At 54.1% G+C, this 27,556-nt stretch overlaps 1 protein-coding gene across 4 annotated transcripts in view; it reads right to left on the bottom strand.

The window, feature by feature from the left end:
• Nucleotides 1-14,501: 14,501 nt before the first annotated feature.
• GTF2IRD1 (GTF2I repeat domain containing 1) overlaps nt 14,502-27,556 on the bottom strand; it is a 102,565-nt gene continuing 89,510 nt past the window's right edge. For all 4 annotated transcript variants that reach the window (XM_034988683.1, XM_034988685.1, XM_034988684.1 and 1 more), the window contains 5 exons: nt 22,441-22,518; nt 20,433-20,625; nt 18,184-18,221; nt 15,885-16,021; nt 14,502-14,713 (listed from right to left, as the gene is read on the bottom strand). In XM_034988683.1, coding sequence (XP_034844574.1) covers nt 14,645-14,713; nt 15,885-16,021; nt 18,184-18,221; nt 20,433-20,625; nt 22,441-22,518 — 515 coding nt within the window. In that variant the 3' untranslated portion in view covers nt 14,502-14,644. The remainder of the gene's footprint in view (nt 14,714-15,884; nt 16,022-18,183; nt 18,222-20,432; nt 20,626-22,440; nt 22,519-27,556) is intronic.

Genomic DNA, 27,556 nt, shown 5'->3' with positions numbered 1-27,556 from the left:
TGATCCAGAGCCATCCCTCCAGCTGCTCCTGGATTCTTGACCCTCAGAACCAATGTTAGACAGTAAGTTTATTTATTTAGTTTAGTTTTTAAAAAATAACCTCTATGCCCAACATAGGGCTCGAACTCACGACCCTGAGATCAAGAGCTGTATGTTCTACCGACTGAGGCAGCCGGGTGCCCCAGCCCCGGTGAATTTATTATTTTAAGCTATTAACTTTTGGGGTCATGGTTCCATGGTGATCGAGAGCAACGGACATGCCACTCTTTCGCTCAGTAAGGCACTTTGGGGGAAATCTGAACTTCAGAAACAGAAGCACCAGCACCAAAGGATGTATCTACAAGGGTGTTTATCGCCCCTGCCTTTGCCTTAGGAAAATATTGGGTATAACTAGAAAGGAGGGTGATACCATTCTGTGGGACTGTTGTACCATTTTGGGTAGGTCTGTAAGGTCGACCTGGACATGAATCCGGAAAGATTCATGACCCATCGAGTGGGGAGCAAAATGGTTGCAGAGTCCCACGTACAGTATCTGTGGGAGGAGTTGCTGGATGTGGCTCCCCAACATCTCTCCTCCCCTTCCTCCTTATTCACAGGCCGTGTTCCCAGCTTCGAAACTGAATTTCGATTTCTTCGCTTCCCTTGCAGCTGGGCACAACCACAGGACGTACTTCTGGCTAATGAGATAGAAGCAGAATCCCCAGGAAAGAAAATGACTGGTTTTCTAGTAACATGTATACATTTTTTTTTTTATTAAAAGATTTTATTTATGGGGCACCTGGGTGGCTCAGTTGGTTAAGCGACTGCCTTCGGCTCAGGTCATGATCCCAGAGTCCTGGGATCGAGCCCCACATCGGGCTCCCCCTTCTCTGTGGGGAGCCTGCTTCTCTCTCTGCCTCTGCCTGCCACTCCCCCTGCTTGTGCTCATTCTCTCTCTCTGTCAAATAAATAAAATCTTTAAAAAAAATAAATAAATAAATAAAATAAATTTTATTTATTTATTTGACAGAGAGACAGCGAGAGAGGGGACACAAGCAGAGGGAGTGTGAGAGGGAGAAGCAGGCTTCCCGCTGAGCAGGGAGCCCGATGCGGGGCTCGATCCCAGGACCCTGGGACCATGACCCGAGCCGAAGGCAGACGCTTAACCGACTGAGCCACCCGGGGGCGCCCCAATCCGTTCTCATTTAAAAGAAGAAAGAGAGAAAAGTCAGGGGTTGTGTATGTGTGTGAGCACTTGTGTGAGCCTAATGACGTTGAAGGATGTGTATCTGACTGTTAACATTGGCAGCTAACCCCAAGGGGTAAGACTGGAGGCAAAGAAGAGGTTACGAAGCTTTTATTTTTTACTCCGTTTACGTCGTTGTAGCAAACATTTGTTAATTTTGTGACACACTATAATAATGTCCACAAACCTTATAAAAAGAGAGGAAGAATCAAATACACTAATATATATATATAGGAGAGGAAGAAAGGAAAAGGGTACAATGGCAGAACATTCTGGAATCACTGGTTATCGCTCAGGGCCAGCTGGTCCTCAGTGACCGGGGCAGGTACCGTGCCGAGTGCAGGGAGCCGGGAGTGGACAGGCTGAGGAAATGGAGCGGATCAGTAGGGCTCTGCTGTTCGAGCCAACACGACCAGCTCCAGATTTGTCCCACGGGCCTTGGTGTGGAGGCCCAGCCATTCGGGAGACCACTGGGACCCCATCGGGGCACGGGAGGCCCAGAGGGGCAGGAGCAGCCTGGTCAGGAAGGGAAGTAGCCAGAGGAAGCTGGACTCTGGGATCCGGGGCCTGGGGGTGCAAGGCGGGGGTGGGGGGGCGCCCTGCCCTGTGACCGGGCATGGCTGTGGCCCACAGCGCTCAGCCCGGGCTCCCCGACATGGGTCCTTGCTTTCAGGGGCAGGCCTCCACTCCTTTCCCTACTGGGCTTATGGCTGGATCCCACCTTATAGGCTCTGAGCAGGGTCTAGACCAAGTCACAGTGTTGTGCTGTTGACTGTGGGCATGACATATGTCTTCTTAGTCGGTGGCTCTTCGCTTCCTGGAGCCTTCATGGCCCCCACTCTGTGCTGGGCCCCTGTGCAGCCCAGGGGCTGGGGGCGACAGGGCTATGGTCTTGGACCCGCCTCCCCTCTCCCCCACCCCCCCAACCGCCTCCCCACAGGATTTCCTCTCTTGTGGCAGCCAGGGGTTTCCTGTTCTCTCTGGCTGTCTGGGCAGCTTCCTCATTTCCCCTTGCAACACCGTGCAGCAGGTGTCTGGACGGCTCCTGCTCGCCGAACCTCCGGCAGCCAGGGACGAGCAGAGAGCCTCTGGGATCAAACAAAGGTGTGCCATGGAAGGGCCGGCAGCTCAGCTGGGCCGGGCCCGGCCGGGTTCTGGAGGAGCCCCAGGAGGGAGGCCGTCATTTTCCGGAACTGGGTTATGACCCACATATCACACAGAACATATTTACGCTCAAGAATTCTTGGTCGCTTATCGAACATTTCCATTTAACTGAACATCCTGTATTTTTATTTGCTAAATCTGGCAACCCGATCCTAAGACGGCTCAGCTTTCAAAGTTCTAACCCGATTTTCCAGAAAGGGAAGCGAGGGAGGAGAGGAGAGTGGAGAAAAGAAGAAACTCCCCATGGAAAGGGCCTGTGTGTGACTCACCAGCTGAGAAGGCAGGGCTGGGGGGGTACCCCGTGCCAATCCTGGCTTAGCCACCGACTTCCTGCGGGTCACCCTGGGCCGTGGCTGGGCCTCTCTGGGCTCCCAGGCTGGTGTCTGTGGCCTCCAGCCCCCATACGTTCATCACAGTTGGCCCAAGCACACCCTCCGTGGGCCAGACCCGGGTCTGGGAGAGGAGCCGGACTCCTGGGCCCTTGAGCAGCTGGCTGGAAGGTGGCACGTGGAGGATATAGATGTGAAAACGGAGCCCCATGATCCAGGAAGAGAGAATTTCCACTTCCCTCCTTCAAAGGGAGAGCTACTCTGTCCCCACTCGGCCCTGCACATGCCTTCTTCCTCTTCCTGGTACCAGTGGCCGCTGGGGGATCTGCGGGGGCTGCAGTGGTGGCCTCGGCTGTCGTGGCACTTCTCATAGACCCAACAGGGGTCCTGCCATCCTCAACGGGAAGCCCTCCACAAAGCCACGCTGTCTCTGGCAGCCCCTAGAATGCTGGGGGTGAGCTTCACGAGCTGTGAAATGTTCTGGGGGACTTGCTTCCCCGGGACCAGCAGGTTGGGTTGGATCAAGGCAAGCTTGGGTCTCTCAGATGCCCACCTGCGTGCCCAGGGGCTTCAGATCACCCGGTGGGCTCAGGATGAGACAAGGTGGGAGTCTTCGAATGGCTAACCTAGGATGGTAGGCTTCATACTACCGCTTTTTACCAGCATGTGTGCATGATGGGAAAAAGGGAAGGAGGGGATTTTATTTTGATGACTGGGGGCTAATCTAGAAGGCACCATTCTCCTCCACACAGCAGCCACGGTGCTTTAAAATATAATTTTGGGGGGCACCGGGGTGGCTCAGTCATTAAGCATCTGCCTTTTGCTCAGGTCATGATCCCAAGGTCCTGGGATCGAGCCCCGCATCGGGCTCCCTGCTCAGCGGGGAACCTGCTTCTCCTTCTCCCACTCCCCCTGATTGTGTTCCCTCTCTCGCTGTCTCTCTCTGTCAAATAAATAAAATCTTTAAAAAAAATAAAAATAAAATAAACATGGAGCATTTAGGCTATGTTTAAAAAAATATATATATATATATATAAAATTTTGGGGGGGCACCTGGGTGGCTCAGTCAGTTAAGCGACCAACTCTTGGTTTTGGCTCAGATCATGTTCTCCACGGGTCCTGGGATCCAGCCCCGCATTGGGCTCCACGCTCAGCCGGGGAGTCTGTCTGTGGGTTCTCCCTCTCCCTCTGCCCCTCCCCCGGCTCTCTCTCTCTCAAGTAAATAAATAAATACATCTTAAAAAAAAAAAAGAATTTTTTTATTGTGGTAAAAATACAATAACGTGGAGGTGCCTGGGTGGCTCAGTTGGTTAAGCGTCTGCCCTCAGCTCAGGTCATGATCCCAGGGTCCTGGGATCGAGCCCTACATCGGGCTCCCTGCTCATTGGGGAGTCTGCTTCTGCCTATGCTCTCTGTCTGTCTGTCTGTCTTTATTTTTTTTTTTAGATTTTATTTATTTATTTGAGAGAGAGAATGAGAGACAGAGAGCACGAGAGGGAAGAGGGTCAGAGGGAGAAGTAGACTCCCCGCCGAGCAGGGAGCCCGATGCGGGACTCAATCCCGGGACTCCAGGATCATGACCTGAGCCGAAGGCAGTCGTTTAACCAACTGAGCCACCCAGGCGCCCTTTGTCTGTCTTAAAGAAAGAAAGAAAGAAAGAAAATCTTTAAAAAAATATAGCATAACATTTACCATTGCGGTGCACAACTCAGTGGCATTAAGTACATTCCTGATGTTGTGTAACCATCACCACTATTCCTAGAACTTTTTCATCATCCCAAGCAGAAACTCTGTCCCCATTAAACAGTAATTCTCCCCTCTTCCTCCTCCCCTCCCAGCCCCTGGTAACCTCTAATCTGTTTACTGTCTCTGTGAATTTGCCTGTTCTCAATACCACATCCAAGTGGAACCATACCCTATCTGTCCTTTTCTGTCTGACTGCTTTCACATAGCATGTTTTCAAAGAACTCCCGTGTTGTAAGGTGTCGTTCCCGCTTACGGCCAAATCATATTCCATTGTGTGGCTAGACTCTATTGCGCTTATCGATTCATCCGTGGGTGGACACTTGGGTTGTTTCTGCCTTCTGGCTACTGTGAATGATACCGTAAATGAACATGGGTGTACAGATATCTGTTGTTTGAGTCCCTGCTTCCAATTCTTTAGGGTATATACCTAGAGCAGAATTGCTGGGTGACAAGGGACCGCTCTGCTATTCTCCACTAAAATTATACTTCTGGTCTATGCTTCCGGGTCACCAGGTAATGTGGGGTTTTTCCAAAACTAGGCATAGGCATGAGTGATTAAACCATTGACGTTGGTGATTAATTCAATCTCTAGCCCCATCTCTTCCACGGGAGTCAGGACAGGGCCATCCTTAGGGGCTTTCCAAAAGCCACTTCATTATCATAAATTTGGGTGTGGTTGAAGGTTGTTACGAATAACAAAAGACACCTTTGTTGCTCTTATCAGAAAGTTCCAAGGATTGTAGGTGCTGGTATCAGGAATGCAGGTGAAAACCGAAATACATATTTTTTATTAGATGACAGTATCACATCGGGTCATATGACAATTCTGTGTTTAGCTTTTTGAGAGGTTGTTTCCCGCAGGAGTTGCACCATCATTTTACATTCCCACCAGCAATGCATGAAGGTTCCAGTTTCCCCACATGCTCGCCAACACTTGTTGTCCTGTTTTATTTTATTTTATTTTATTATTTTATTTTATTCTGTTTTATTTTTTTTTTATAACAGCCATCCTAGTGTTACCCGTAACTGGGCTCGCCTCTTGGTGGGTGTCGAAAGATAACCGAGCCAAAGAATAGGAAAAGCAAGTGTTTTGCCTTGCGTCTCCTGGAGCCACAGAACTGGAAGTTTTAAGCTGGACATGCATACAGATTCACAAAGGGGCTTGCGCAATGGGGAATTCAGCAAGGAATTGGGGCAAAAGTCATCTTAAGGTGATCTGTCTGTCCAGGTCAAGGCATGAGGGCCAGCAAGGGTCGGCATCGCCAATTCTGCGCCTCCATTTGAGTTTTAATCTGGTAGAGATAAGTCAAGAATGTGTGTCAGGTCAATCTTTACTTTTGAATCAGCCCTGGGAGCTTTACCACTGATTTATTGTCCCTGATATGATTAGGCTATCTCCTGGTCTGACAGTGGCAGTTTGTTCTTACATTCTTTTGTTCCCTTAAAAAATCATTATCTACCGGGGCCTATTCTGCAATTTGCAAGATATCCCCGGAAGTTCTGCAAGCAATATGCTTTGGGCAAATAGTGCTGGTCAGGCATAGATCATAAAGTGGCGGGGGTTAGGGGTCGTGGGCCCTAAAATGACATATCTTATGTCAAGAAAGCCATGCCTATGGGTGCCTGGGTGGCTCAGTTGGTTAAGCACCTGCCTTCAGCTTAGGTCATGATCTCAGGGTCCTGAGGTCGAGCCTTGCATAGGGCTCCCTGCTCAGCAGGGAATCTGCTTCTCCCTCTCCCTCTCCTTCTGCTTCTCACCCCTGCTTGTGCTCGCTCTCTCTCTCTACTCTCAAATAAATAAATAAAATCTTAAAAAAAAAAAAAGCCATGCCTCATCTTTCTTTTTTCCAGGGACCCCCTCACTCTTTCTGCTCACACTAGTGGGTGTGAAGTGGTAACTCGAGTGGTTTTGGTTTCTATTCCCCTAATGACTAATGATGTTGAATATCTCTTGTGCTTATTGGCCATTTGCATATCTTCTTTGGAGAAATGTCCACTTCAGCCCTTTGCCCATTATTTTTAATTGGGTTGTGTGTTTTCTGTTGTGTTCTGGAGAGTTGTAGGAATGCTTTATATTCTCACAGCAACCAGAGTGATTGATTGATGGATTGGTTTAAAGATTTTATTTATTTATTTGTCAGAGAGAGAGGGAACACAAGCAGGGGGAGCGGCAAGCAGAGGGAGAAGCAGGCTCCCTGCTGAGCAGGAATCCTGATGCAAGACTCGATTCCAGGACCCTGGGATCATGACCTGAGTCGACGGCAGATGCCTAACCGACTGAGCTACCCAGGCCAGATGAGCCAATGAACTGTCTCTCCAAAGGGCTCATGGCCTTTTGGGAAGACACGGTCGTCACTTCGATCTCCTGCCCTTGACAGCCAACACAAGAGGTCATGTCTCACAGATCTACTGAAGACACAGCAGGTAACTCCCCTAAGCTCTGCAGTCCCTTCCCTGTTTCCAGATTTTCTTCAAACTCTTCTCTTCCTTTGGACCCAGGGAACCACAGTGCTGAGGCCCTGAGGATGCCCTGAGGATGCCCAAGGTCCTGGAGCAGAGGAAGCCCCTCACCTAATGGGTGTTGTGAGTGTGTGAGCTCACCCAGAGCACTAGGAGCACCTCTTTCTCTTTAAAAAAAAAAAAAAAAAAGATAACTTATAAATATATATATATATATATATATATATATATATATATATATCTTTTACTAAGTAAACTCTATGCCCACTTGGGGCTCGAACCCATGACCCTATGATCAAGAGTCACATGATCTCCCGGCTGAGCCAGCCAGGGGCCCCTAGGAGCATCTCTTTTGATAAGAGGTGGGGCAGTAGCAAAAGAGAGAGAGAGAAGGAAAGAACCAGAAGCAAAGGAGATAGAAGCAGACTGCGGCCGCAGGGCAGGCCAACTACAGGACTGCACAGGAGGGCAGAGCAGGGAAAGCTCATTGGGAAGGACATCAGAGACCAAAAAAAAGACTTCAACAACCTCCTGAGTGGGAGAAAATATTTGCAAATCATATATCTGATAAGGGATTAGTATCCAAAATATCTAAAGAACTCATACAGCTCAATAGCAAAAAATCCAATTAAAAAAAGTGGGCAGGGCGCCTGGGTGGCTCAGTTGGTTAAGCGACTGCCTTCGGCTCAGGTCATGATCCTGGAGTCTCTGGATCGAGTCCCGCATCGGGCTCCCTGCTCGGCGGGGAGCCTGCTTCTCCCTCTCCCACTCCCCCCTGCTTGTGTTCCCTCTCTCGCTGTGTCTCTCTCTTTCAAATAAATAAATACAATCTTAAAAAAAAAAAAAAAAAGTGGGCAGAGTGGGGCGCCTGGGTGGCTCAGTCGTTAAGCGTCTGCCTTCGGCTTAGGTCATGATCCTGGGGTCCTGGGATCGAGCCCCGCATCGGGCTCCCTGCTCAGCGGGAAGCCTGCTTCTCCCTCTCCCACTCCCCCTGCTTGTGTTCCTTCTCTTGCTTTGCCTCTGTCAAATAAATAAATAAAATCTTAAAAAAAAAAATGAGGGCGCCTGGGTGGCTCAGTCGTTAAGCGTCTGCCTTCGGCTCAGGTCATGATCCCAGGGTCCTGGGATCGAGCCCCGTGTCGGGCTCCTGGCTCAACGGGGAGCCTGCTTCTCCCTCTCCCTCTGCCTCTCCCCCTGCTCATGCTCTCGCTCTCTCTGTATCTGTGTCTCAAATGAATAAATAAAATCTTAAAAAAAAAAAAATGGGCAGAGGATCCGAACAGACTTCATAGCATTACGTGTGCAAGGCTACAGAGAACAAAAGAACATTCTTCTTGCTGGGGGATATTTAGGAGATATTAGGAGCTCGTGTTTTAGGCCAGGTGTTCAATATCTTTTTCAGGGGACGATGGCGCAGGGTGTTGAGAGCACCTGGGGTCTGAGAACACCTACTGGGTTGGGACGGCCTCCGGAGGACCTTTCCACTGGATCATAAGGCAGGACAGACCCTTGTCAGGCAAAGGAAAGGGGGAGGGTCCGGGAGGCAGAAGGCCTGGGCAGAGGTGTGGGGTGAGAGGCTCTAGAATGTTCTGAGGACAGTGAGGACATGGTTTGTTTGGAGCCCAAGGCACACCGGGAGACAGGAAGGTGTTGGGGGCTAGGCCTTGGATGCCGGGGAGGGGGAAGGCCTGTGGCTTTCCTCCTGGGGCAGCAGAGGCCGGAAGAGGCGAGCATGAGCACGGACGGCGCATGCTCAGATCTGTGGCTGAGCTCGCTCCTCGATGCTGCATTTTCTTTTGCCAGAAGCCAATTTCTGAATATCTGCAAGCCAAGCACTACACTGCAATTGGGGATTGTGACACCTTCTCTAATTAACAAGTTTTTAAGTGTGCGTGAGTGTGCGTCTGCATGCACGTACGTGTGCGAGTCTGTGAGTGTGCATATGTGAGTACGTGCATGTTTGGGCCAGTGTGAGTGTGACCATGTGTTGTGTGTACGTGCACGTGCACGAGTGTGCATGTGTGTGTATGTGTGTTGTGTGTGTGCATGCGCGTGCATGAGGGTATGTTTGTGAGCATATGTGTGAGTGTGACTACGTATGTGCGGGTGGGTGTGATTGTGTGTTGTGAGTGTGCATGTGTGAGTGTGTGGCTGTGTATACGTGTGTGTGTGAGTGTGTCCCTCCAGTCCTGGCCTCCTGTTGATGTCCCTTTCCTGCAGTGTCTGCTCTGAGCAAGCCTGAACTACCTGGGACTCATTTCTTCCTTTTCAAATGAACCTGTGTTCTTTAAACAAGGGGAAAACCAGAAGAGAAGCTTCCCCCAGCCTGAAGGTGCCCGCTGCTTTCCCATTCCGTCCAGGAAGGGAAATTGGGTACACGATCCACCCTGGGGTGGACCTGGTGGCTCGAATCCTTGCCCTTTTTTTTTTTTTTAAGCACTTTCCCCCCACCTCCCCAAGTTTATTTATTTCTTTATTTAAGTAATCGCTACACCCACCATGGGGCTCGAACTCACGATCTGGAGGTCAAGAGTTGCAGGTTCCTCTGACTGAGCCAGCCAGGCGCCCCTTGAATCTTTGCTTTGAATCCTGGCTTGGTGCTTAGTTTTTCCTGGTTGTGTAACCCCGGATCTAGCCCTTGATCTTTCTGAACCTCAGCTTCTTCATCCGTGGAAGGAAGGAACGCTGTTTACTTGGCAGGGCTGTGAGGATTCACAGTATACAGAGAGTCTTGCCTAATGGCTGTGACATTGTAAACATTTGATACATAGTAGCGTTTGGACCATAATCTGAAAAAGCGTGAGCAACGCAGAGTGCTTTTGGGGCCCCTTGGCGCCGCTTCCTCTGCCTCTCTGGCCCCTGACATTTCTCCCGAATCCTATCCCCTGCATCAGGTGGGCTGTTTCAGGGACACGGGTGTGAAATCTAGGGCTTCTGGAATCCAAACACTTGACCAGAAATAAACAAAGCAAGCTTTAATGGTGAAGGAGCCGGCAGAGGCACCTGTCACGGTTCCCCCATAAGGGATTCTGGGTGTGGAGGCAAGGCTGGGGGGCAAGATAACTGGAATCACGTGGAAGGAGGACGGAGAGCTAAGGGATCATGCAGGTTCTGCTCCCAGGAGGGGTGAGTGAGTGTCATTGATTCATGCATCCAGGCGGCTCCCAGTGAGCAGAACGCCCGTCCCGGGCTCTGGGGTAAGTACTCGGGCACCACGGTGAGCCCGCTCGACACCATCTCTGCCATCATAAAGCTTAGAGCAGGGAAGACAGCCGGAAAATGAGTGCCCAGAGAATAAATTAGGACACACGGCAGTAGTAACGTGATTCTACAAAAAGGAGATGAAACGTAAAAATTATGGGGTGGGCGGGCGCCTGGGTGGCTCAGTTGGTTAAGCGACTGCCTTCGGCTCAGGTCATGATCCTGGAGTCCCGGGATCGAGTCCCGCATCGGGCTCCCTGCTCGGCAGGGAGTCTGCTTCTCCCTCTGACCCTCCTCCCTCTCATGCTCTCTGTCTCTCATTCTCTCTCTCGCAAATAAATAAAATCTTAAAAAAAAAAATTATGGGGTGGGGGGCATCTGCTTTAGACTGGGTGTTCTGGAAAGGCCTCTCTGAGGAGGGGACATTTCAGTGAAAGGTAAAATAAGAAAGAGGTACCACTCTGAGTTGGGAAGGAAGGGAGGTCGTTTTGAGGAAATGGAAGAAGGACCCCCAACCCCATATGCAGACAGCCCTGAGGTTGACCTCTGAGGGGCGCAGGGAAGAGGCCAGATCATGCAGAGAGTCTTAGGGTCTTTGGGTCCTGTTTTAATCCACACCCCAGCTTCTTCTTCCCACATCCCCACTTGGTATCCTCAGACATTACCCAGGACATTGCCGACAAGAGTGGTGCATCCTGAGAGCCGCCTGCCCTGAGACTCACCAGCCTCCAGCCCTGCTCCTCCACTGACCTTGTGCCTCAGTTTCCCCACTGAAAAATCATTAATATTTTTCCAAAGACCATCCCCCTTTCATTGGGCCACTACATGAAGCATTAAGAAAAAAAAAAAGGCTACTTTTTCTCTCCATCTTTTCTCCTCTTCTCTGACTGGGCTAGGTGGACGGGAGGAGACTGCATCATGGGGCTCAGTAAACAATCCTTAATAATTTTTTAAAATTTATTTTTATTTTGGGGGTGCCTGGGTGGTGCAGTGGGTTAAGGGCCTGACCTTTGGTTTCGGCTCTGGTCATGATCTCAGGCTGGTGAGGTCAAGCCCCACAGCAGGCTCCATGCTCAGCGCAGAGTCTGCTTGAGATTCTCTCTCCCTCTCCTGCTGCCCCTCCAGGGCGTGCGCTGTCTCTTTTAAGATTTTATTTATTTGACAGAGAGAGACACAGCGAGAGAGGGAACACAAGCAGGGGGAGTGGGAGAGGGAGAAGCAGGCTTCCCATGGAGCAGGGAGCCCGATGTGGGGCTCGATCCCAGGACTCTGGGATCATGACCAGAGCAGAAGGCAGACACTTAAAGACTGAGCCACCCAGGTGCCCCTAAATAAATAAATCTTTAAAAAAAAATTTATGTAATCTCTATGCCCAACATGGGGCTTGAACTCACAACCCTGAGGTCAAGCGTCACATGCTCTAGGGACTGAGCCAGCCAGGTGCTCCATAAAGTCTTGACCCCTTAAAGGAGGACCCTGCCACCGGAGCTCAGGATCACCCTCTTCTTTATAGCAGAAGGGACGCACCTGGGTGGTGAGGGATGGAGCATGGCTGCGGGGGAGCTGGTGCCTGAGAGCTGCCCCTCCCTTGCCTCCCCTCCCGCCTCACCCTAGCTTTGTCCCTGCGCTGATTATTGCTTTATTACTGTTTTCAGTCAGATATAATTCCGGCATTTTCTACAATCTTGATCTTTTCACTGATACCAGCTTTTTGTACAAAGATTTGTATATAAAATGATTATGTACTCACCAGAATACATTCCCCAGCAATTAGAATGTTTAAGATGCAGCTCCTAACACTCCTTCAGCACATTCCTCATTTATTACTTTTGAAAATGTTTTGTGGTTGTTTTTTTTGTTGTTGGTTTTTTTTTTTTTTTGGTGGATGTGTTTACAAATCCAGTAACAATCCTCATTTAGAGTTGCAAAACACGAAGCCATTTTGAACCCAGACAGATGGCAGCTAAATGAACTTTAATTAAAGAATGAGTGCTTTGAATCAAATCACTTTAAAAAGTACAGTACACTGAAATTCTGGAGAGGTTGCATAAACAGCATCTGGGCTCTTCTGCAGGAAGAAGGCCTGCCTGCGGGAAAGAGGAAGGCATCCCCAGCGGATCCGGGCTGGGCGAGCACCGCGGGCAAAGCGAAGGGGGGCGGGCGGCCCAGCGGCCCCCAAACGCGGCCTCTGCCCTCGGCCCGGACACACCGTCCAGAGCGCAGAGCTCTCGAGACGGGCTGGAACGGACACAGGCCACCTCTGGGTTCAAGGGCTTTGCCTTGGGGGGCGGGTGGGGGGGGGAGTGTCCCCCTTCTGCTTTCGTGCAATGGGGTGGGGCCCCAAGGCGCGAGGCTTTGCTGCACCACCGGCCTCATTGCACGCGTCGGCACAGCGCGAGCGCAGGCAGACAGACAGACGGCGGAGGCTTCCCGCGCCCTCCCCGGGCGCCCCGCCTCCCGCGCAGACGCCCGCGGGGCAGGAGCCACTTCCGGCCGCGGCCGCGGGTCTGGGCGGGGGCGGCGGCTCGTCTCTGGGCAATCGAGGGGCGCCAGCGGCCCCGGAGCGGGCTGCTGGGGGCTGCGGGGGCTGCGGGGGGCCGGGCCCGGGGACGCGGTGGAGAAGGAAGGGGACGGGCGGTGGGGTGAGGGGCAGGGGAGGGGACGGAGGGGAGGAGCCCGGAGCGCCGGGCCGGAGACGTTTGCACTCAGTGCTGGGGGGCAGGAAAAGCACCCGAGGCGTCTAATCCGGGGGAGCCGGGATTAGATCAGGGGAGCTTGGCCTCCAGGAGCGGGGGCTGAAGGCCAGTGGTAGCTGCCAGATTGTCTTCGATTTCAGAGTTTCTGCCTCAAGGGCGGTGATGAATGGCGGGGGCGCCCCAGCTCCGATCCTGGAAAGGGGCAGGGGTCTGCAGGTGGGGTGGAGGGTCCTGGTGGGTCCCGGGGCCCCTGGGATGGGGGAGGGAGGTGGTGGCAGCAGAAGGGAGCAGTTGGGGCGCTGTGTGCCAGCCTTGTGGCTTCTGGCATCGTTCCAGGAGGAAGCGGAGTCCGGAAGGCTGGCCTGGGGCCTTCCCTCCCGGCTCTGGGCACCGGGCTGATCCCACCGGTTGGCAGAAGCTCCCGGCCTGTTTTGATCGTGTAATTAGCTGAGTCAGGACTCCGAGCGCCTCCGAGTCCTGGGCCTGCTTCTGGCCCTTGGCTAGACCCCGTGGTCACCGTGACCCCTCCTTGCCCCAGCGCTCCCGTCCATTTGGCTTCCAAGTCCTGTTGGCTGACCTCCTTGTTATTCTCCACCTGGCTGGGCCCCGGGCCAGCTCTTCTGGAACAATTACAGGAGCCTCCCTGTGGTCTAGCAGCTTCTTCTTCGGGAGGCAGGCCCTTCTATAATGCAGATCCGGTGGTGCCCCCGTACCCCCCAGGCCTTACACACTTCCACAAGGCCGGTGAAAAAAGGGATGCGGGCCGGCCCCAGGGTGCACGGCTCAGCCCTCGGCCCAGAGAACCCAGGCTGCATTTCTGCCCCACTCACCCCTTCAGCTGGGCTCTGCCCAGCCCGCTGAGCATCCTCACCGAGCGCTCATCTCACCTCCAGCCACTCCCTGTTCCTGGAACGCCCGGTCTCGGGCAGCCTCCCAGCCTTGGCACAAGTGACTCTCCTAGATCACGGTCCTGTCCTCCCCGTCCCGCTTTGCCCTGCCAACCCCAGCTGTGCTCTTCAAGTCTCCGCTTCAGAGATGGTTCTAGATTCGGTGCTGCCTTGTGCTCCCACGGCACCCTGCCTCCAGTGAACGGGGCCGCTGCTCACTGTCGGGCCCTCTTGACCTGTCCTTCTGCCTTCAGTCTTACCCCTTCCTTCATCTTCTCACCTGCCACCAAAGTGGCCTTGCTGAAACACAGCTGTGACCCATCACTCTGTTCAGATGCCCTTGAGCTCTATCAAAAATCCGCCCCACCCCTCCGGGCCCAATCCAGAGCCCCTCGGCCAGGGTGCCTTCTCTCCAGCCACGGAGAGTCCAGGCTTGATGATCATACTTAACGCTTGAGACGTCCCCTGCTAATTCACCAAGACAGCCCCCTTCCACCCTGTGCGCTCCCTGAGGCCAGGGGGTCAGTCTGCCACCTGGCCTTCCGTGCCACCTCATTGGGAGGCCACGCGGCCCCAGCGGCAGAGAAATGAGAGGAGTCTGTCACCAGACAGCAGGGCCCAGCAGTCAGGGACATGGCCTCTGCTCTGGCAAGGAAGGAGGACCTTGGCAGGCCGTCTGAGCCGGGTTTCCTGACCTCATCCCAGTGACAGCTGTAGTTGTAATTCCAAATGAGAATACGCAGAAGTTATGAGCAAGGGCCAGGCTTTTTTTTTTTTTTTTTTTTTACTTATTTAAAAAGGCCTTGGTGGCAGGAATATAGTGTAAAAATCATTGGAAAAACTAAAAGGCATCGATACATATCCGAATATACACTTTGTACATAAATTACATTTCCTTTAGTCTTTCTGAGTGAGGTCCTGATTCAGCACTGAGGTCTAGTAATTCAGAGGTCCCGGGAGCTGCACGTTCAGGCCGGCATAGTCCACCATGTACATTGGCCATTGCTAGAGAGAGGGGGACAAACGGTCTGGGTTAGGACTCCGGGTGACACGGAAAGACCGCCAGACCACTGAGCAATGCTTTCTGAAGGGCCTTCTCAGATGCGATTCATTTTGAGGCACTGAAGGTCCAGAGAGGGGAACATGACCTGTCCAAGGTCACGCAGTTCACTGATGGCCATGGAGCCTGGGCTCAGGCCTTCTGACCTGTTCCCACCTATGTCCCAGGGGCTATTCATGCGGACCAGACAAAATTGAGGAGTGGCTCAGAACAGGTGGTCATCCCCACACACTCAGCCCCCTCCGGGCCTTATGCCCCAGAAAGTCTGTCCCCCTCCCTCCAGGCCGCCTCTGCCTGGCCCACAAGGCCTTCCACACTTCCGCAAGGCTCTTGGATGCGGGAAGAGCTAGGGACCCTGTGTACACACTCCTAGGTGGGGAGAAAGGTACGGCCTGAACTTTGGGTTTTTTTTCCAGGAAGCGGTTAAAGGGGGGCACGGTCAAACGATAAATCCCCAAATCATTTTCAAAGGTACTCCAATATTCTCCCCACAGGACTCAGGATTTCAAGCTAGTATTTTGAAGTCAGAAAGAACTGTCATGCGTGTGTGCCCCTCATGGGGTCTTCCTCTTGGATGGGAGAGAACCCAGGCCAACCACACGGCGGGACGGGAGGAGGCTGCAGGTGGGTCCTCCATCCATGGCTGACCGCAGTGAGGCCACCACCAACTAGCCGCTGACCCCTACTTCCCTCCTCCACACCCTGCGGGTAACACCTACACCTCACAGGGCTGTGGTGGGGCCCGGAGCTCGTGAGGTGAGTGCAGAGATTAACCTAGCCTCTGACAGCCCAGGAACCGAGAGTCTGTCTGCTCAGGGTCCTGTTCTGGCACTGCCCAGGGGAGCCCCCTACCCTCTCCCGGGCTCCCGCTTGCCCACCTGCCCAGCAGAGGTGTGACTTCCTGGCCCGGGGGCTTGTGAGCAGCCGATGACAGGGCTGGACTATCTCTTGAGGAGATCGGGCAGACGTGTCTGCAGCCCTGAGGCTGCGGAGCCCCACTCAGGGCCCAGTGCCTCCCTGCACCCCAAACCCGCGCCCCAGAGCAGACAGCCCTGCCCGCGTGCGGGGTGAAGGCCAAAGAGCCGAGCGGTCAGGTCCGGATCTGTGCAACTTTACCACGAGTGAGATCTGGTTGGTGGACGCCACGGACTCCGGGTTAGAGGATGAGGAGGAGGAAGACGAGGAGGAGGAGGAGAAGGAGTTCCCTTCGGAGACCCGCTTTCTCTTGCGCTTGGGAATGCCGCTGTCTTTGGCTGCGGGAGAAGAGGTTGCTGCTGGGTCTCGGCTTCGAACCCCTCGGGAGAAGGCTTTTGTTTTCAGGTTTCAAGCCCCCTTCTCGGCATTCAAGGCTCCAGACCCCCCCAGACCAACCCCCTCTCCCCCGCCAGCGGCCGAGGCCCAGCCCTCCAACCTCTGTCCTTAACCAGGCCCCACAGCCCCGTGGCTCTCCTCCCTGCCTTTGCTAACATGAGCCTCACCCCCCAGGTGTGCCCCCCGAGCAGGCTCAGTTCAGGCCCATGTCCTCCTTATGCCATCCCCAGACCATCCAGCCTGTGGGGGCCGGCCTCCCCAGAACTCCCAGGGCCCGGCATTCTGCAGTGAGGGGCTCGGCCTCGGGCCCTGGAGAAAGTCACTTCAAGTCACTCGGACTTGTGCCTTCATTTCCTTGCGAGTGAAATGTTGAGGGGGACCCAGGCTCCCGTGGGTAATATGCCTGGGCCCCCAGAAATACTCAGCAACTGAGAGCTGGTATCCATATTGTCGCTACTGTTAACTGTGGATGTGTGATGACCCCAACCTGAGAATGCTGACAGATGACAGTTCACAGCACGCAGTGTCCCCGGGGAAAGAGACTCAGGTTTATAGTCAGAAGTCCCAGATTCCAATTCCCATTACTGCCAACCCTTGCTGTGTGACCCCGGGCAAATCAATTAACCTCTCTGAACCAAATGGGGAAAACCGTGTGATGTGAGACTCAAAGGAGGTTACTGTGTATGAAAGAGCCCAGCACCCAGCCCAGCACATTGCAGGACTCAGCCGGAGTTCTGTTGCTGCAGAATTAAATTGATAGGAATATATGAGACTTAGAAAAAAGATCTGCAACCGTGCACCACACAAGTAGGGTTTGGTGCTTGACTGAGTGGGCCAGGTCACTGAGTAGAAACCAGACTGGGTGACAATCACATGGCATGAGGGCTGGCTGAGCCCATGAGGTGGCTGTTTGTCCAGCTGATGAAGAAAAATCAGAGGCTGGGGGGTCTGTGACTACGGCATAAACAGACATCCTGGGAAACAGAAGATTCTGGGGGCGGAAGGAGCTCAGCCAGAGAAAAGGGATTTTTGTAGGGGGCCCCACATGAATAGGAAGGCAGAGGTGCTGGCCCAAGGTCACAGCCAACCCGGGGTCACTGGAAGACCCTAAAGATGGCCATGGTGGGAGGGAGTGGTGGATGCAAGTCATGGTGTCCGCCCTCTGAGCATCTGTCCTAAACTCTCCTCCCGACGCCTCGGCAGAGCCTTCTGCATCTCTGCCTTCGACTTGGGAACAGCTCCCAAACCTGTCACCTCCCTACCCGCGAATCTGGTGCCTCACCTGGCCCCCGTGATCAGCACAGGACAGAGGGAGGTGGCTCCTGGCTGGGCTGTGCCACCCTAGGCCGTGCCGTTCCAGGGGAACCTGGACCCAGCTGGAGTTGGGGCCTCAGGTCTCAGGCCAGGATGGGGGCCCATCACGGTGCCCACTAAGCACTTGCTGGGCCTGCAGTTCGGATGGATGGCTTGAGGTGGCCACCAACCTCCCACGTGGCCCCGCCAAGCCCCTTTCCCTCTCTGGGCCTCAGCTTCCCAGCTGCACAATGTGGTTGGGACTAGATCTGTGTATTTTAATCAGCGGCGCGCCTCCCAATCACTCTGAGGAACCTTCCGCCATTTCTACGGTGCATCTTCTCAGGCAGAACCATGGCACCAGATGGTCTCCCAGCTTCCTGTGCACTCAAGGGTTCTAAGGGACAGCGTCTGGTGCAGGTGTGTGCCTTGCAAATGCAGGCAGAAGGGTGGGGTCCCCCCCCCCCGCCCCCCGGCCCCAGCCAGTCTCGGCCATGCGGCCTGCCTCCCCCTGCTGGTCACACAGCATCCTTCTCCCCCGCCCAGGTGGCTTCCATGATCCCACCGGCTGCCCCCTCCTCCTGGCTCCAGCCTGCCCCTCCTCATCTCCCGTTGATGTGACACACTCAGCCGTGCTGTGGCCACGCCCCCTCTGGCGGGCACCTGCAGGCTCCCTGTGGACCCGCTGGGCAGGGAGCACTATACCCCCTCTGGGTGGTCAGCTACCGACCGCAAGCCACCCGGACCAGATCTTCCCACAGACCTTGGTCCCTGAGAGGCAGAGAGGTGGCTTTTCCAGCCTCCGCCTTACCTGGCACCTTGGCGTCATTGCAGATTTCTGCAAAAGGTCTAAAAGAGAAAGAAAGGAGGTGGCAGTTAGAAAAATGGGGTTTCCCCTCTTCCTTCCCACCTGCCCCCTGAAAACGGGCGACACCTCTCACGAGAGGAGATGCTCCCACCGCCGCTGGAGTGTGAGGTAAGACCCGGATGGAAACGGTGGGCATCCCCCCAGACCACGCAGTGCCCTGCCAGGCCAATCGCCCCTTGGGGCCCGCTTTCCTGGTCTAGAAGTCGAGGGTGTCGCCTGACCAAGTGGTCAGAAATGTGTGCCTAGGGATCCCCAGCTGGCTCAGTTGGCAGAGCACGTGGCTCTTGATCTCGGGGCCGTGAGTTCGAGCCCCACAGTCGGTGTAGAGATTACTTAAGTAAATAAACTTAAAAAAAGTGTGTGCCTAGATTTACAGAAGTGGATATTCATCACACTATTATTTTTTTATGTATGCGTTAATTTTTATTTTATTGTTTTACTTTTAGCATTCTTTGTATGAACCCCCCCTCCCAAATGAGATGCAGCCTAAATGTCCATCAGAAAAGGACATTATGGTCTATCTATTCAGATGACTGGTCAGTCACTAAAGGGAATCCTCAGGGACGTGGATAATGTTCGAGCGTGTACAAGACAGCCAGACAAGAAACAGCAAGTTTTATTTACTGTCTACAGATAAATACTGTATGATCTCAGTTTCATTTGCCACAAATAAAAATCTAATAGGCATTAAAAGAAACGTGGAAATGGGGAAGGAAAGTTCTAGAATGTCTTTGGCGGTTCTTTCTGGGAGGTACGCCTGTGGGGGGGGTGAGCATTTTTTTGCCGTGGTTTCTTGCACTGTCTAGTAGTTGCTTCAGGGGGTGGACGGTAGGTGGGAGGGAAAATGCTTTTTATTTGAAACCCGTCTGAATCATTTCATTTTTTTTTGGATATATACAAATATTTTAATTCTAAAGCGGCCAATTCTTGGTTTAGGGTTACCGCATCAGGCTCCATGCCCAGCACAGTCTTCTTGAGACTCTTTCTCCCTCTTGCTCTGCCCCCCTACCCCGCTCTCTCTTTCTCTCAAATAAATAAATAAAATCTTAAAAAAATTTAAAACATCAAGCGTAAAATTGAAAAGAAAATGTGCATAGGGGAAAAAGTTAGTGCATCACGGTATTAGGCCTGAAGAGGACAGTTACATGGTTACCTTCTTTTTTTCTACCTTTTTGTGTTTCCCAAGTTTGCTGTGTGTATTTTCTTTTTATCGAGGTATAATTTCTTTTAAAGATTTTATTCATTTATTTATTTGAGAGGGAGAGAGGGAGACAGCACAAGCAGAGGGGAGGTGCAGAGGGAGAGGGAGAAGCAGACACCCCGCTGAGCTGGGAGCCCGATGCGGGGCTCGATCCCAGGACCCTGGGATCTCAACCTGAGCCGAAGGCAGACGCTTAACGGACTGAGCCACCCAGGCGCCCCTTTATGGGGGTATAATTGACATATGACATAAAGGACATATAACTGACACATAATTGATATAATAATGCCGTGTTAGTTTCAGGTGTTCAACATAACGATTCCATATTTGTATATATTGTGAAATGATGACCATGTTAAGTCTAGTTAACATCTGTCACCATACATACAATCTTTTCTTTTTTTTTAAGATTTTTATTTATTTATTTATTTATTTGAGCGAGCGAGAGAGAGAGAACACAAAGGGAGAGTGACAGAAAGAAGCAGGCTTCCCGCTGAGCTAGGAGCCCAATGCGGGGCTCGATCCCAGGACCCTGGGATCATGACCTGAGCTGAAGGCAGAGACGCTTAACAGACTGAGTGACCCAGGCGCCCCAAGAAGATGGTCACCTAGGAAGTGGGTCCTCACCAGACCCTGAATCTGCCACCACCTTGATCTTGGACTTCCCAGTTTCCGGAACTGTGAGAAGTCCATGTGTGTTGTTTATAAGCCTCCTGGTCTGTAGTATTGTGTTACAGTGACCCGGATGGAGTGAGAGAGCTGGGTTTGTGTCCCCGCTGACCCACCATGAAGATGAGAGTGTTAAGCTATCTGTCTCTTGGAATCTGGGCAAGCAAGAGGCACCAGTCTGTCTGTCTGTCCATCTGTCTCCGTCTCTCTCGTCTCCTGGCTGGGACTGCTTTGGGAATTTCCCCACCGGATGCAAGCAGTCCCCTCTCCCATGGCCCCGGCCCATTGTGCCCACCCCGCGCTGGGTGCTGGGGGCACTCACTGGAGCTGGTTGATGATGACCATGCGCACGTGCTCTCGGGCCTTCAGGATCTTCTCCAGCCGGTGGATGTCGTACGTGTTGGGGTTCCGGAAAGGGATGTCGTCAGGCAGGCCCGTGACCTCGACGGCGTCTGGGCTGTCCCGGATCAGTTTGTACGGGACCAGCACAGGCCTGTTCAGGCCCAGGGCCTCGCCTACAAGACACGGTGGGTCAGCGCGAGGGGAAGAGGTCCCCTGTGAGAGGCCACGCCCCCCGGGGAAAGGGCTGGATCCTGGCATGGTCCAGCTTGGCGGCCACCGTACTACAGAGTTTAAAAATCAATACACACACCTTCTTTTTTTCTTTAAATCCACTTCGCAAAACTATAAACCTAATACCCAGTGCTGGCAATAAAACAGGCACTTTGGCGCGTGCCTGGTGCCATGTTAAGTGTGCGTACCCAGAACTGATAAACAAGAGATGTGATATCTGCTTAAGATCTACTATTATGGTAGGAAAACTACAAAGTCCTTACTTAGGTTATTTATGGATGACAGGATAGGGTGCCTTGGGTGTGTTTTAAAAAATTCCGAAGTGTGTACATGGACACTGAAGAAGTCAGGTTGGCAAAATGTTGGTGATCCCAGGGGCTGGCTTTGGGTGACGTGGCAGGTCACCAATACCCATTTTCGTCCGTGTCTGAATTTTGATTTCACAATGACAAGTGAAAGAGCCGACCCCACCAAACACCAGCAGAGTCGCTTCTCCCTCTCAGAACGAAACCCCAACTCCTCGTTAGGCCTGCCCGCCCCTCCCTGTGCACTGGGGGCCTCCCCCGGCTGCTTACCCCGGGCCCTCTGGCCTCCTTGCTGGTCCCCAGTCACCCAGCTGTCCCTGCTGCCCGGCAAGCTCTTCCTGGAATGTGTGTCCCCTCCTGACATTTGAGTCTCTAGTCTTGGCTAACGCACGTCCCATCCTCCCAGGGGCATTCCTGCCCCACCCCCCAGGCAACCCCTTATCCTGCTACTGTTTTGTCTTCTCCGTTATCACTCTCTGAAATTCTATTTAAAAATATTTTTTATTACGTCCGTCTCCCTGCTACAATGCAAAATGGAAATAATACTAAATTCATCAAATAAAACGTAATGTATACAGAGCATCTAGCGTAGCTTGGCACTCAATGATCTAGAAAGCTCGACTGTAACCATGTTATTATTATTATTAAGATTTTATTTTATTTTTGAGAATTTATTTTTGGGCGCCTGGGTGGCTCAGTCGTTAAGCGGCTGCCTTCGGCTCAGGTCATGATCCCAGGGCCCTGGGATCGAGCCCTGCATCGGGCTCCCTGCTCCACGGGAAGCCTGCTTCTCCCTCTCCCACTCCCACTGCTTGTATTCCCTCTCTCATGTCTCTCTCTGTTAAATAAATAAATAAAATCTTTAAACAAAACAAAACAAAAAAAAAGAATTTATTTTTAAGTAATCTCTACACCCAAGGTGGGGCTCGAACCTGTGACCCTGAGATCAAGAGTCGCACGCTCCACCCACTGAGCCAGCCAGGCGCCCAGTAACCATATTATTAATTGTCCCAACTGGGCTCTGCCCTGGCACCCTGGGTGCCTTCACCTAGCATCGCATGGCCCTTACCTATTCCCTGACCACCTCCCTGCACAGATTCCGAGCCCCAGGATGGCAGGGATCGGACGCCCTCCCCCAGAGTCCTCACGGCTAAGTGTGAGTTGGGCAGATGCACAAACAAGCACTTGGCCGTGGGCCATGCATGGCCTCTGCCGCAAGGCCCAGCCCTAGAGCAGCGGAAATGCTGACCTGCAATCTCTGCCCTGGGCGCCCCAGATGGGTTCTTTCCCAGTGTTCGGACGGGGAAGTGAGGGGTCAGCTCCCACCAGTCACCGGCAGGGCAGCTGGGGGTGGAACTGGAGGCGGCCAAGGCTGGCTGTAGAGGGAGGGGCTGCCCAGGAAGGCTGGCCCCACAGACCCTGCCCCACAGACCCTACTCCTCATGCACTGACCGTATTTCTCATTGAAGAGCTCCTTCACCTGCTCGCGGAGGATCACCTTCTCCCCTAGTCTGTTGGCGTCATCTTCATCTACGAGAGGAAGACAAGGCGGCCGTGAAGGTGGGCACGGGCCGGCCCCTGGACGGACTCCCATGTGGCATCCCCTGCCCACCGCGTTAATATCAGGCAGCTTTGTTCCTGGCCGTGGTTGTCTGTTCATCAATCCATCCGTCCCCCCTTCCTATATCAGCTGTTCGAGCGTGCTCTCAGAAGGCAGGCAGGGGCTTCTGATGGATGGGGTGGGGTGGGAAGAACTGGCCCAGGCCGGTCTGTTGGATGTGGCAGAAGCACGGGGTGGTGCCAAGGTCACTGGCTGCCAGAAACTCACCCCGGCTGCCTGGATGATCCTGAGCCCGAGGCTCGTGACCGGGGAGACAGGAACGCTGCGGGAGCATGGGGGCTGCACACTCTCCCCACCCAGGGCCCAGGGCAGACCTCCGTGGACACCTGCTGTTGGACCCTGGGCTCCCCTCACCCGTCTTCGGTCTAAAGTGGCAGTGGGCCAGGTGAGCCGTGAGACAGGGCCTGGGCCGGGCCGGGAACGTGGAGGGTGTGGATGGGATGCAGGGGTCCTGGGGGCAGAGGGGCCTGATGGGCTCGTGCCCTGGGCTGGGGAGGGAGCTGGAGTTCCAAGAAGGGTGCCCTGAGCTGGCCGGGCCTCCGGCAGACAGGGGTGGGAGTGGAGTGGAAGCAGGCGGGGAGCCAGGGCCTGGGAGATGTGGGGCAGAACAGACAGAATGGGTTTGTGGAGAAAAACAACTCCTGTTTTAATCTGGAAAATCTCACAGAACTCAGTTCAAGTTCGGAGGCCAATGCAGGAACTCTGCAGCCCCGCCAGGGAGGAGCCTCCCTTCCCAGTCCGCCTGCTGCCCCTGCTGCAGGCCCGCCGTGCCTTGTGTGGTCCCGGTCATGCCCACGCTCCCGACTCTGGAACGAGATCTGCCACATCTCAGAGTTTCTGCATATGTCTCTTCAACCATGACCATCCAGCCACCCAGGTGCTCCTGACACCCTGCATCCCAGGGTCCTCCCTCTCGGGGGAAGTAATGGCCCCATCAGTCGGACCAAGACACTGAACTGAGCCCCCCTTAGAGGCCTCCTTCTTCCCACAACCCCCAAAAACACAGCCCTTCCGGATGGTCTTCAGGACCCCACCGTGGCCAAGAGTCAGCCTGACCCTTCTCCAGGTCCTGAGTGGGCAACCTGACAGAGCCCTGGGCCCAAGGGCCACCCAGAGCCTGTGGGGAGGTGGCAGACGCTGTCCATCTCCCCCTTGGCCACCAGGCATTCCTCTGGTGCCAGGATTCTGCACAGACATGGCGGCACCCACAGGACAGGGCAGTATGGCCTGGATTCCCATCGGTGATGCCGGCAGCTCTCCTGGGCACGAGCACGGCCACCCCTCACCACAGCCAAGGACACCAGAGGCTCAGAGAGGTCAAGCAACTTCCCCAAGACCACACAGCTGCCAAGTGCCAGGAACAGTCCATCTGTCTGACCAAGAGCCCCGGGTTCCCCGAGATCTCTGTTTCCCCGTCTGTAGAAGGAAGGGTTGATCCTCAGGTTGTTTCCTCTAAATCTCTTGTCCTATCAGCTCACAGTCCGGAATCCCTGTCTCCTTGGGGCCCGGGGCGGGGCCGACACAGCCGGACCCCACAAAGCCGGCTGGGTTGAAAGGCAGTGCACGGCCCCTCAAGGACGGGCCCTGTAAGTGGCGGCTGCTGTGGCTGGGGACACGGCCGTGTCGTGTCTCCTCTCCCCTGCCTTGGCCTGGAGGCTCCGGCGGCTGTGTGGGTGAGGGGTGCACACCGCGCAGGCCTGAGCCTCACACGGCCCTCGCCCTGGCAGAGGCCACACCAGGCCCCAGAAGGGCAGAGAACCTGAAGCCACGCACCTGGGCTCCTGCTAGCCCTGCCGTGCGGGCGTCGTGGGATGTCCCCTCTCGGTGCTCCTGCTCACTGTCTTGACACGACATTTGTCTGGGCCCAAGATTTCACGAAGACCATCCCATCTGGATGTGGTGCTGCCCCTGGGCATTTAGCAGAGGACAGAAACACAGCCCGGGTCCAGGGCAAGGGATGGTGAGGGACGCTTGGTGACCCACCGGCCTTGATAACTATCAGTGCAGGGCACGTGGGGGGAACCTAACCCAGCTGGGAATCAGGGAGGGCTTCCCAGAGGAGGTGCTGCTGCTGGGTATTAAGCACCTCCTATGTGCACAGCGCCAGGCCTCAGAAAGGGTGCCTCTTGGCTCCTCTCCCCTCTTTGTTTTTACTGATTACTTTTTTAATTTTTAAAAAGTCTTAATTTTTTTGTTTTTATTTAATTTGGAGGAAGGGAGTTCCATTTTTTCTTAAAGGTACTTTTTTTTTTAAGATTTTATTTATTTGTCAGAGAGAGAGACACAGTGAGAGAGGGAACACAAGCAGGGGGAGTGGGAGAGGGAGAAGCAGGCTTCCCGCGGAGCAGGGAGCCCGATGCGGGGCTCGATCCCAGGACCCTGGGCTCATGACCCGAGCCAAAGGCAGACACTTAACGACTGAGCCACCCAGGTGCCCCATTAATGGTACATTTTTGAGTGAAACAGGCGAGGGTAGATTCTAGTGTGGGCTGGAGGGGAGAGAGCCCCTGCCCCGTCTGGGGGCTCACAGGAAATGGGAGGCAGCTCCTTGAGGTGCATGGGCAAAGTCGAACCACAGGTGGAGACCCCCCCAGCCCCCCGTCCCGTGTCCCTGCTCCAGCCCTGAGGGGGAGAGCCAGGCTCCCTGCTGGCCTGGGGCTTCGGTGGGAGCAGCTGTCCTGCTAGCCTGGGCTGGGGCAGGACAGGCCCCGGGGAGCTTTTCCCTCTGGGTCTGGTCTGCTTGTGGGCAAAACAAAGACCAGGAAACTCCCTCCGAGAACACGGGGTGGGGCAGAGAGCACAGTCACTGTGGGCCGTGTAGGGCTTCGGCCATAAACCCAGTCTGAAGGGCAGCCGGGAGTTAAGAGTGTTTACTTGGCTATCTGACAGCTGGGGTTCAAATCCTGTTATTAGCTCGTGACCTTGAACAATTCTCCGAACCACTGGATTTCCTCGTTTGGAAAGTCACTACCACGACAGGGGAGACCAGGTGGGGCTGCCGTTGAGAACCCAGTGCCTGGCATGGCCCTGGGGCCGGTTTTACTGTTCTGAAGCCTGAGTCACCAAACCTATTCGGGGGGACCGGTCTGAGCTCCCCTGAACCCAGGCTGGCTATAAGAACACCGACCCGGGGGCGCCTGGGTGGCTCAGTTGGTTAAGCGACTGCCTTCGGCTCAGGTCATGATCCTGGAGTCCCGGGATCGAGTCCCGCATCGGGCTCCCTGCTCGGCAGGGAGTCTGTTTCTCCCTCTGACCCTCCTCCTTCTCATGCTCGCTGTCTCTCATTCTCTCTCTCTCAAATAAATAAATAAAATCTTAAAACAAAACAAAACAAAACAAAAAAAACACCGACCGGTGTTGGCAAACATTTCAGAATGTTCTCCATTTGGAGAGTCACTGTTGGGGCTCCATGTGGAGTGTGGGTCCCCCCAGTGTACCTCCCTGAATGCCTGCCTGCAGCGGGGAGGAAGGGGGTCCCCAGGGCCTGTGACACGGGGGTCCCTGGCTCAGCAGACTGCAAGGCAATCTTGATTCTACCCCTAATGCTATGTGATGTTTGGAACGTCACTCCACCTCTCTGGGCCTGTTTCCACATCCCTCAGATGGGACTCCTGGCCTGCCAGGAGGATCCCATGGTGTCACAGATAAAAACGGTGAAGGCCCCCCGCCATCACAGTCAGGTTGTCGCTGACGCTATTAGATCAATGTTTCCATTACCCTGGAGTCTCGGGGAATTAAGCTTCACGTATGAGACTCTTCCCGATAACGGATGCTTAACTTCTCCAATCTCCTGGGTTTGTCGTACCCATTGTGGGCAGGCCGTTTACTAAAATGCATCAAGTACCCCTTTCTTAGGTAGCACATGGTGGGGCAGAGTGTGGGGGGGGAGAGGTTGACTTGAACCCCCCCCACCCCGGGGCAGCAACATGCTTCAAGGGCAGGCCCACCCTGTCGGCATTTCTGCCCCCCTTGCTGCTCATTCCAGTTTATTGGTCTCTGTCACTCCGTCTGCCCCAATAGCTCTCATCTGGTTGTTTCTAATCTGCCGTCTGTTAGCTTGAGGATTAACTGAATTTTGCCTGGGGGAAGAAAGCAACCAAGCTTACTAAATCACAGCCAAGCTGGGTACACAATTAGAAACCAGAGGGCTCGGGGTGCTTGCTGTCTGCGATGGCCCCACAGCCCTCTCCCCAGGGGCAAAGTACGAGAACCGCGAACAGCCGGGGGCCTCTCTCCACCAGCTTGAGGTCCACAGCTCGGATTGGTGTCTGTACGCTGACATTCAGGATGGTAAGGGGCCAGGAGGAGCCCGCAGCAAGGGACGGGCCACTCGGAGGGGGACAATTCCCCCTCTCCCAGCGCTTCCGTGGGACCCCTCCTCTCTGCCAGGCCTGGGCTGGGTGATCCAGGCATCACGCAGACCCTCAAGCGAACAGAGGGTGGATGTCCACAGGGATCCCCACGTTGATGGGACAGCTGCCCCCGCTTGTCCCCTGCTCGGGCTCTGCAGCTTGCACACGTCCCTTTCTGGGCTCCGGACCTTCATCAAAGTGAGAAGGCATGCTCAGATTCACCTTTTCACTCCCTCTCAGCCCGGCACGCAGGTGCAGCGGGAATTCTGTCATTGGTTTTAGAGGTGGAGAAACTGAGGCTCAGAGAGGCCACGCATGCATGGCAGCGGGGTGGACGGCCTCGCCCCCGTGCCCGCTCTCGGAGAACACACCCCAGAGAAACTTCTTACACGTGCCAAAGGAAATATGGCGAAGAGCCCTAACAGCACTCTTATTAACAGGAAATCCACGAAGCCACCCGAGTGGCCGAGGACAGCAGAGTGGCGCGGTCACCTGCCGGAACCGCACGGAGCAGTGGACGCGAGCTGGCTCGGCGTCGCATGTCAGAATCACCTTACATAAGGCCGAGTAGGAAAAGCAAGTCCAGACTTGACAC

The sequence above is a fragment of the Mirounga leonina genome, unplaced genomic scaffold (genome assembly GCF_011800145.1).
Source record: "Mirounga leonina isolate KUSES-001 unplaced genomic scaffold, KU_Mleo_1.0 Mir_454, whole genome shotgun sequence".
NCBI lineage: Eukaryota > Metazoa > Chordata > Mammalia > Carnivora > Phocidae > Mirounga > Mirounga leonina.
This window is presented reverse-complemented; position numbering and strand designations above follow the sequence as displayed.